This window comes from Taurulus bubalis (genome assembly GCF_910589615.1).
Source record: "Taurulus bubalis genome assembly, chromosome: 21".
NCBI lineage: Eukaryota > Metazoa > Chordata > Actinopteri > Perciformes > Cottidae > Taurulus > Taurulus bubalis.
Genome location: NC_136609.1, coordinates 1,652,832 through 1,662,876, shown reverse-complemented (window position 1 = coordinate 1,662,876; position 10,045 = coordinate 1,652,832). Strand labels below are relative to the sequence as shown.

The following is a 10,045-nucleotide window of genomic DNA, read 5'->3' as shown; positions in this document are numbered from 1 at the left end:
GAGTTTGACGCCACGTCTAAAATAATGACAGATAACAGATATTACTCACTGGAAAGTATTTTATACACCGCTTCATATCACTCCTGGCTCCCGACTGCTATCTGACTTAATCTCAATCTCGGTAAACTCCACCCACCTGAGCTCCAGGAAGGATAAAACAAACTCAGGCTGAGTAATAAATAATGCCTCCCTTCATGAAACATTCATCAAGTTGAACCGACAGAAACTCTCATTTCCATGTAACCAGGTCAAGAATAAAGGGGGATTCCAACAAAAGTTTGACGGTTATTTTACAGGAATCCCCAATTCAAATAATTAAGTTTGGGGATGAGCTTTATTCAACATTGTGTTTAATGTGTAATATGTGCAATACTATTCATAATACGTTATGCATGTTGTGTTATTGAGGCAGATCATGTCCCATCTGTATGTTGGTGTAATTCTATACATGTGTGGCCTCCTTATCCTTTAAGTATCATAAAAATAAAGGTGTGAGACTGAACCTTCTGTAAAACTAACAGCACATCTCAAACGTTTAAACCATGAGCAGCTGCATTGTCTCTGCATGCAGCGAGCAGAGAGCCAGGAAACAAAGGAAGGAAGGAAGGGAGGAAGGAAGGAAAGAGGAGGCGAGCAAGGCGATGCCTAACGAAGCTGCAGGGAGGAGAGGCGATAATTCAGCGACTCCCACACCGTCTCAGCTTCCTGCTAGAAACAGGGTGATGGGTGCGCTCGGCACATCCCTCCCACGCTGCTCAGCGGCTGGCTTCCGCCCACCTCCGTGGAGCCGCCCACCTCCAGCCGTTGCCTCGGCAACACATCATCATCATCACCATCAGTGACTTGCACTGGAAGAGGAGGAGGAGGAGGAGGAAGGGAGGCCGTTTGAGCGCCGAGCAGGACAACCAGTGTGTGTGTGTGTGTGTGTGTGTGTGTGTGTGTGTGGATGCAGGGAGTGGAGAGCATGATGGGAAGTCTGTGAAAAGGACCTGCGTCAGAGTGACTCATCAGCCGGTTTCACAATGTGTTGATATGACGCGGATGCAAATGTGTCCGCGAAGGGATTCATCTGTGAAGAAGAAGAAGAAGACAAGAAGAAGAAGACAAGAAGAAGACAGTGAAGGCGAAAGAAAAAAAAGACAACAACAAGAAGAAAGACAGAGAAGAAGAAAGAAGAAGACAAGAAGAAAGAAGACAACAAGAAGACAAGACAGAGAAGAAGACAAGAAGAAGACAAGAAGAAGAAGAAAGAAGAAAAAAGACAACAAGAAGACAAGACAGAGAAGAAAACCAGAAGAAGAAGACAGAGAAGCTCCTTTAGAGGAAGCTGAACCTATTCCTCATCCAATAAGAGGCGGGGCTTCCTCGTCCAATAAGAGGCGGGGCTTCCTCGTCCAATAAGAGGCGGGGCTTCCTCGTCCAATAAGAGGCGGAGCTTCCTTGTCCAATAAGAGGCGGGGCTTCTTCATCCAATAAGAGGGGGAGCTTCCTTGTCCAATAAGACGTGGGGATTCCTTGTCCAATAAGAAGCGGAGCGTCCTCCTCCAATAAGGGGCGGGGCTTCCCTGCCTTGCTCAAAGGCCCCTTCAGAGTCGTTCCACATTGATCACAGAACGCACCTCACAATAGAGTTCAAAAAAATAAAGTTTAATGTTCATGTGCTGTATAACAAATAAAATATATTAGTGTTTAAAAAACAGGTGCATAACGAGGTGAAGCTAACCTATCACTTTACCAGAACAGTGAGGAGAACGGGGATCAGACCACCGGGTCCAGAGCCACGAGGCTCCAGCTCCCAGAATGCACCAGCTGGTTTTAGCTTTAGCAAACTAGACCACCACAAACCAGAACAACAAACAACTCATGGAGATCACAATGCTTTAAATACAGAGAGACAACAGTTCAGACAGACGATACAATGATCCATATATATATGCAAATAGACTTATTACTCACATAAATATTGCATTGGTCTGCGTGAGACTAAACTATCTGAGGGAGGGCTGAGACCACACGGACGTATTTACACAGAAACACAGTGAACACTTATCATGTTCGACCTCTAAACAGCAATATGCACGATGGCCATCATGTGAGTAGACACTGTTAGGAGCTAAGCTAATCAACGTTAGCATCATGTAGAGCAGGTTCTACACACACTTGTTTGTTCCTCATGACACTAAAGTGTTCTTTTACAAACAGAAACACATCGACACCAAACGTCTACAGCGAAGGTACAGAGACGAAGGAACCCTGGTGAGAGGTCGGGCTAGTTAGCTAGCTAGCTAGTTAGCTATCACGTGCTATGTACAGACGCTAACACACAGGAGTTTAGCTTTTTCTTTATTTGATCTTTTTGGGGAGGGCTGTTCTTAAAAAAACACATATCTGCAATCTTTTTATCTTTTATATTTAAGCGTGTTGGATCACTTCTATTAGAAAACAAACATCTATTCCTGAAATTCTCCGTTTGCAGACGCGTGGTTTGGCTTCAACGGCGGCGTTTACCTAGATTACAAAGTGGGATGAAGCAGTGAACCCAGACTCCACCTTTACATCGTCACGTTAAATATTCATTATGAACTATTCAGCTGACGGGGCGTATTGATTCGGTGACTTTGCCTTTAGGAGCTGAGCTTGATTCTAATAAGACTTAAAGTGCAGCGTCTGCATTGAGTTGAAGCTAAATCATATTTTTTACCAAGGTCACCTTCTAGTTAGCATGTAGGTAACTGTGGATTTGGAGCGCCGATGCCTTTAGTTTTGCAGGGATTTGGTCATGAACTAAAGTATTAAACAGATGAGTTTTGACTTCATTAAATGTATACCTTTCATGTTGTGATCGACATGAACGTCTGAATGCAGATGTAGAGATTTCACTGGTTTAGTATAAGCTTTGAGCTGCATGTGGCGCTGCAGAAGAAGTCTGAAGGGTTCATCCTCTGAGGGGCATGAATGTCTGCAACAACATTCATGGAAATTAATCTAATATTTAACCAGATATTTCCGTTTGGACCAACATTTTACACCGCTAGTGTTGGTCAAGTTTGGAGTTTAAACCTTTAGACTGCAGCTTCAGTTTTAAGGTGCACTGAGCGGCTACGCGTCGTCAAATAAGAGTCACCGAGACGCTGAAGACGTGCAGCTTTATCTCGTCTGAGCCTGCACCTGGAGGACACGTATAAAAACACAAGTGCACAAACAGTACCTCTAGCGTGTACTGTACCTCTAACAGTAAACCACAGACAAAGACCTGCAGAGCACCGAGGAGCTTCTCATGCTCTCCAGGTGCTTTGGCGAATACCTTTGAAACAGAAAGAGGAAATCAAAGAAAAATAAATGCTATTCATGAGGCAACGTTGGTTGTTAAGGCTCGACTGTGTCTGTGCTTGCTTAGTATCTACTGACGGGTACAACTGCATGCTGTCAAGTGTGAGTAGAATGGTTGGGCGGGAGGCACTAGGTGGAGTCTTCCTCCTCGATGTGGAGTCTTCCTCCTCGATGTGGAGTCTTCCTCCACTATGTGGAGTCTTCCGGCTCTGATTTGATGGTTTTCTTTTCTGCGTTGCTAGACGCTCGCTGCGACGTCCCGTTTTCTGGAGACAGAGAGAGAGGATGGTGTCGTCAGCGAAGAGGTTCATATGAAGCAGGAAGTGTTTTTAAACTCATTTAAGGAGGTTCATATCAACCTCTTTAAATTTATAAAGGTTCATATCAACCTTTATAAACACATTTAAAGAGGTTCATAGGAACCTTTATAAACACATCTAAAGCTCAAGCTAACGGCTGCTTCTCCGGCTAACGGCACCAACCTGTTGCTGGTGTTTTGGTCTCGTCTGTGCTGCTGCTGCTGTTGTTGTTGTTGTTGTTGTTGTTGTTGTTGTTGTTGTGGTTGTGGTGGCGCTTCAGTTCATTGGCTAGCTGTTTGCCCAATGGGAGGTCTCCCTCCTGCATGTTCTGACTCACCACGCGCAGGTTGATCGGCCGCTCGTCTGCAGGAAGAAGCACACGAGACCGTCAATGTGCATTTAATCATTTTAATGCATTCATATAATCAGATGATATGTTTCTACACTGAATCTAAACGTATTCACCATCTGAAACCCAAATATGTTCAGGTTGATGTCAGATATGACAAAAAAAAGAACATCAAATCCTCACATTTTTTAAGCTGTACATGCTGTAAACTGTAATTATGATTAATGAATCAGCTGCAGCTCAACACAGTTGTCTAAACAAAATATCGAGTGACATTTATGAAAACACACAGGGGAGGAGTCAGGGGAGGCAGGAAATAAACATGTGATATTCTTTGAGATTAAAGTGGTTCTTGTACATTTATTTCTTGCCCTCAGACTCTGTATTATTATTATGTTTTAAACAAACAATTGCCCTGATATGCTCTCATAGATAATAATAATGTGCATAAGAAGTATACACGGCTCGGTGGAGAGAATATGAAAAATAAAAGAAGAAATAGTGTGAGGTACTGTGGGAGAGGAGGACGAGGAGGACGAGGAGGAGGGATGAAGGACAGGCAGAGGACAAGAAGTAGAAGAAAAGAAATGAGAAATGACAGGAAAAAAATAAAAAGGGACAAGAAGAAGAAAACAGGGAGGAAAGCAGAGAAGAAGAGGGGGAGGAGAGAGAGAGAAAGAGAGAGAGAGAGAGAGAGAGAGAGAGACTCCCCCCTCCAGGCAACTGGCTGGAGGTAAACAGGCGTGGGCGTGATAATTACAGGTGCATTGTGGGATTTGTGGGAGCAGCGATATAATGAGCTGTCGGAGTGGGTGAGCGAGGAAAGGGAGGAACATGAGATTAGGCCCGGAGGAGAAGTACGATCTGAATAATGAAGAACGTCTTTTATTTATGTTCTCTGCTCTTGAGACGAAGACGTGACTCCACCAGAGGCTTTAAGACACCAAACACGCAGGCTGGGGTTCTCCTGGTGGCCACTAGGGGCAGCACTGAGTGTTCTCCTGGTGGCCACTAGGGGCAGCACTGAGTGTTCTCCTGGTGGCCACTAGGGGCAGCACTGAGTGTTCTCCTGGTGGCCACTAGGGGCAGCACTGAGTGTTCTCCTGGTGGCCACTAGGGGCAGCACTGAGTGTTCTCCTGGTGGCCACTAGGAGCAGCACTGAGTTACAACTTCTATGTCCAACTGAGGAGTTTAAGGTTGTGTAAATAGATCAGAGAGCCTGTGTTGTTGTGTTGTTGTGTTGTTGTGTTGTTGTTTATTGGACAGGTGAGCTCCACACCTGGACGTGTGATTCACCAGTAAAAAACAGATCAAACACAAATGCACTGGAATGTGTTGATTGATGAAACCAGAGACTGTTTCTGGCTTAAATCGTTTGTCTTTTGTCAACTTTTTATTTATTTTTGTGTTAGAGACTAAAATGCAAATAGTTTTGGTGGAAACCAGATATTAAAAAACTCAAGATATGTAATGAGAAATGTTTTTGCCTCAGACACCAGATCAGGAGGAGGTTGAGGAGGATATGTGAGCATGTTTCTCCCCCCCCCCCCTCCCCTCCTCCAACTCTACCTTGGTGGTCTCTGGCCTCGGCCCCGTTGGTGGTCTGGGTGTCGTTGAGGTACTTGAGGGCGTTGGGGGGGATCCTCCAGTCCAGCGCCTGCAGCCGCTCCTGCACGGCGGCGTCCTGCAGGATCTCCATCTGCCGAGCCAGCAGACGCTCCAGCTGCACCTGTTGGACATATTCATTCATTCATAATTCTTCATTCATTATTCTGTCTCAAGGTCAATTCAGAAGCTGCCTTCTTTCATCTGTAACGACTATCTTCACACGGTTCTAACCCTAAAGCTTCTGTTATAGCGTGAAGTCTGAAGAAGAGCTTTCATCAGCTTAATCCAGCTTGTTCTGATGCTTTTATTGTGAAACTCTTGACCCTGAAACAGGAACAGTTTCACAATAAAAGCAGTGAAACTCTTGTTGTTTCTTTTATTGTGAAGCTGTTCCTGTTTCAGGGTCAAGAGTTTCACAATAAAAGCTTCTAATTATCTAATTAATCTGCTGCTCAGAGGATCTTTGTCTCCTCACTGAACAGTTTAGTTCTCCATGTTCTGAACTAAATAACTTCTTTCAATGAAGACGCGTCCTTCAAAATAAAAGACACTACTCCTTCCAGCTAAAAGAGAGCGTGGACGTCCCAGGAGCTCATCGAGCATCAAGAGCCTCTTGTTGTCAGTCTGCACCCACTGTCAGCTCAGAGTATTATGGGATGTGCTGCAGTGGGAAATCTCTTCTTCTTCTGAGGAATCCCATCTAAATGACAAGTGTAGCTGTAGCTCCCATGATGCACCACAGCTCCCATGATGCACCACAGCTCCCATGTTCCCTGGTAATGAGCTCACACAGCTCTCCTCCTACACGCCGGCTCTAATGAGCAGCGGCACTGGAAACCAGTAAAGAGCTGGACTGGATCAAACTGGATCCTGCTGGAGGGAATCCCTCCAAATGATTGTTCCAGCTCTGATCCTCACATTTCCTCGATGTCCGTTTATTAAATATTAAATCGTGATGTGAATGCTCCGCCTGATCACCTGCAGGTTGCGGCCCACGGTCTCTTCTCCTTTGGACTTGGCGCAGGCCAGCTGCTCCCTCAGCATCTCCTGCCGCATGTGGATGGCCTGCAGCGCCTCCTGGATGTCGAAGAAGTTCTCCTGAAGAGTCCGGAAGAGAAAGCTTTTATTCTCAGTGCAACTAGAATAACTTCTACAATATTTCCTTTGATGATGAAGCAAAACACAGAGGAGCTTCTGGGAGTTCTGCTCACAAGAAGGCTTGGGTTCCGGTTAAAGTCTCTGCAGAGCTCCTCTGAGCCACATGGTTCACATCCTCTCTCTGAGAGGAAGCACTCCACTCAGAGGACCTGGGAGGTTTTGACCTCTGGGAGGTCGTCCTGATCGCTAAACACCAACATTTATTTAGTGGAAATAAACCAACGTTTCTTATTACAAGCAAACGTAAAGGTTTTATATTAACTAGGTGATCAGAAATCTAGTAAAGAAGAAGAAGAAGAAGAAGAAGAAGAAGAAGAAGAAGAAGGAGGAGGAGGAGGAGGAGGAGGAGAAGAGGGAGGAGGAGAAGGAGAACACCTCACGATGACCTCACGATGACCTCATGATGACCTCACCTCTGTTTTGATCCGTTTGGGGGACGCCTCGTCTCGGTCTCCGCAGCGTGACCTGCACACAGACGCAGAGTTCAGAGATGATGAACCTGACTAGAGACGTTCCTCCTGGCGAACCAGCAGAACCAGCAGAACCTGGACCGGCCCGGTGACTCACTTGCTGGTCCGGTACGTGTACTTGTATGTGACCTCTCTGGAGATCTGCCGGGCGAGTCCGAAGAGCTCGTCCCGCCGGGTGAGCAGCGCCGTGTCCCGCATGCAGAGCTGGGCCGCCGCCTCGTTCACCGTGAGCTGCACACAAACACAGCGTCAGCCTCTCAGCCTCTCACCCTCACCCTCTCACAGCGGTCACGTGACCCGAGCGGCGCCGCACCTCGTGCAGCGTCAGGTGCTTCCCGTCCCGCCGCTTGGAGTCGAAGCGCCCGTAGATGGCGCTGTACTTGCGGACCTCCTCCTCCCGGCGCGGCTCGTCGTCGCCCATGTCGAAGATGTGCCCGATCATCTTGGCCAGCTTCTTGTTGCTCCTCAGCTGCTCCTTCACCTCAGCCGGGTCCGTCTTCGGCAGGCCCGGCGCCATCCGGTCCACGCACTCCAGCACCGACTGCACGGCGGCGCCGTCCAGGGCCTCCAGCGCGTCTCTGGGCGAGGACGGGGAGCCCAGGTCGGAGGGCGACAGGCTGTGCTCGCTGTCGTTGCTGTGGCCCGACCAGAACCGGGCCTCGCTGCTGCCGCCCTGCAGGGGCGAGCCGGCCGCCGCTTTGTCCCGGGACACGTCCAGCTTCCCCGGGTCGGCGGCTTTGGGCATCTTGGCGCTGGCGGCGTTGGCCCGGTCCTGCGGCGCGGGCGAGCCCTCGGGGAGCTTGTAGACGGGGATGCTGCAGACGGGCAGCGAGGTGAGCGGCTGGTTGAAGATGGCCGGGTTGGTGACCCAGTCCCGCAGCGCCTTCTGCAGGCGCCGCACGTGCAGCGGCTTGCTGGCCATGCCCACCAGCGCCATGATCTCCAGGAACTCCTCCTCGCCGGCCTCGCACAGCTGCTGCACGTCGTCGCCGCCCTGCTGGATGAAGGCCTCGTAGTAGTAGAGCAGGTTGGCCCGCTGCAGGATGCGGTACAGCTGCAGCTCGCCCAGCGTCCTCGGCAACACCGCCGCCATCCTGCGGGAGAGCAGGAGGTTAGAGGCCAAAGACAAGAGATCAAAGCCAGGAGATCAAAGCAAGGAGATCAAAGACAGGCAGGGTTCAGACACATTCTGACCAATGATCCATGACTTTAAACCAAATGTCATGACAAACATTTAGTGAAATCTGGGTGTAAACAGTGAAAAGTGAGTAAATGTAGTATTTAAACTAACAATGAGAACACAAAGCATACAGTAAACCTTAAATGACACAAATGAATGAGACAATAGTTTGATTAAAAGAATAAACATTTATATAGATGCCTGTATGTATGCCTGCTTATATTTTGAGTCTTTCTTTTAAAAGCATATTCATTATTTCAAACTCAGCGTAAATGAACGACATGAACACATGAATATAACACATTTACATGACTTTTACTAAACTTTGGGATTTTATTTTTTTCAAGGACTTTTCCAGGCCTGGAAATAAACGTTTTAAATTCCATGACTGTTCCATGTTTCCATGACCGTAAGAACCCTGCAACAGGAAATAAACAGTTCAAGTCAACATGACGGATTCGGCCCCAGAATTAGATTCTCCCTCTGCAGCGTGACTTCTGATTGGCTGAGGCGCTCAGCAGGTGCGTGGTTGTGTTTATCGGGTCTCAGCAGGTGGTGAAGAGGTTCAATTGGATCCAGAACCACGCGGGCCTCCCTTTGTGGGATGAATGGTCCAGGTAGGAGCGCTCTTAATCTGCAGCTTCCAGGTGAAGCGCTCGTGTTGGTGAGTGGGATAAAGACACAAGCGCCGCGCTGGAGGAGCTCATTTAGCTTCTTATTATTCATTTGACTGACTAATGCTGAAATACATTCAGCTCGAATGCGTTTCAGATGCTGCTCACGTGTTTCTAATCGTCTCCACGCAGAACAAACTTTCCCGTCGACGTGTTTGCTGTCAGATTAGTATTCAAGCCTCTTCACAGAGACAGATGCCACCTTCCCTCAGAGCAGAGGAGGCTGTCCTGACTTCCTCTGTGCTCCGGGCCTGGAGGCCCAGAGGAGTGTCCGTCAGCAGACCGCATGCCTCTCCGCCCCTGCAGGATGCGTGGGTGGTGGGCTCGCCTCGCCCGGAATAGGAGAGCCGGGCGGGCCGAGCTGCCTGGAGATAAACGCTGCTGCTGGCGGCTCAGCGTCTGCAGACACAACGCCGTCCATGAGCCGCTTCTTAAAACACATCTTTATAGAAGTGATGTCGTCCTTATGATCTAGGATCAGCTCTTTGTTCCCCTGGTTTTGTTTCTTTCTACTCCATTAGTTTGGTTTTCTTGTCTTCGTTGCCCTTACGGTCCTCTGTGTTTACCGGTATGTAAGTTATGTCTCTGCTTCTGTAGAGCGCTTTGTAAACTTTGGTTTTAACGGCGCTATATAAATAAAGGTATTATTATTGCTACCTGAGCATCAGCAGCATTAGTTATTATCTTTAAGAGATCCTTTCAAACAGCATCTCTGCTGCTGACCTTTAACCTTTAGTTCATTAAAATGCTTCTAAAAGCAGAAATATGGGATTAAGATCCGACATCTTCACAGAAACCACACAGAGCCGTTATGTTCCAGGAAACAGAACAATGCACACAGAAAGGATGGAAACCCACAGATGTCATCTTCTTTTTAGCTATTTATTTATGTGTTTTAGCTTTTTTATCAAACTGTGGGAACAGAAGATGAATCGAGGTGAAGCTGAAGGAAGTCACGTTCACCTGCCGAGGATCC

The 10,045-nt window shown here is 47.6% G+C and overlaps 1 protein-coding gene across 1 annotated transcript in view; it reads right to left on the bottom strand.

Moving 5' to 3' along the window:
* Positions 1 to 1,664: 1,664 nt before the first annotated feature.
* LOC306753104 (NGFI-A-binding protein 1-like) overlaps positions 1,665 to 10,045 on the bottom strand; it is a 10,492-nt gene continuing 2,111 nt past the window's right edge. The window contains exons 2-8 of the mRNA XM_079236941.1: positions 7,529 to 8,309; positions 7,313 to 7,446; positions 7,159 to 7,210; positions 6,566 to 6,685; positions 5,549 to 5,708; positions 3,813 to 3,992; positions 1,665 to 3,596 (exon numbers count right to left, since the gene is read on the bottom strand). Of these exons, the coding sequence (XP_079093067.1) occupies positions 3,520 to 3,596; positions 3,813 to 3,992; positions 5,549 to 5,708; positions 6,566 to 6,685; positions 7,159 to 7,210; positions 7,313 to 7,446; positions 7,529 to 8,308 (1,503 nt within the window). The 5' untranslated portion in view covers position 8,309 and the 3' untranslated portion in view covers positions 1,665 to 3,519. The remainder of the gene's footprint in view (positions 3,597 to 3,812; positions 3,993 to 5,548; positions 5,709 to 6,565; positions 6,686 to 7,158; positions 7,211 to 7,312; positions 7,447 to 7,528; positions 8,310 to 10,045) is intronic.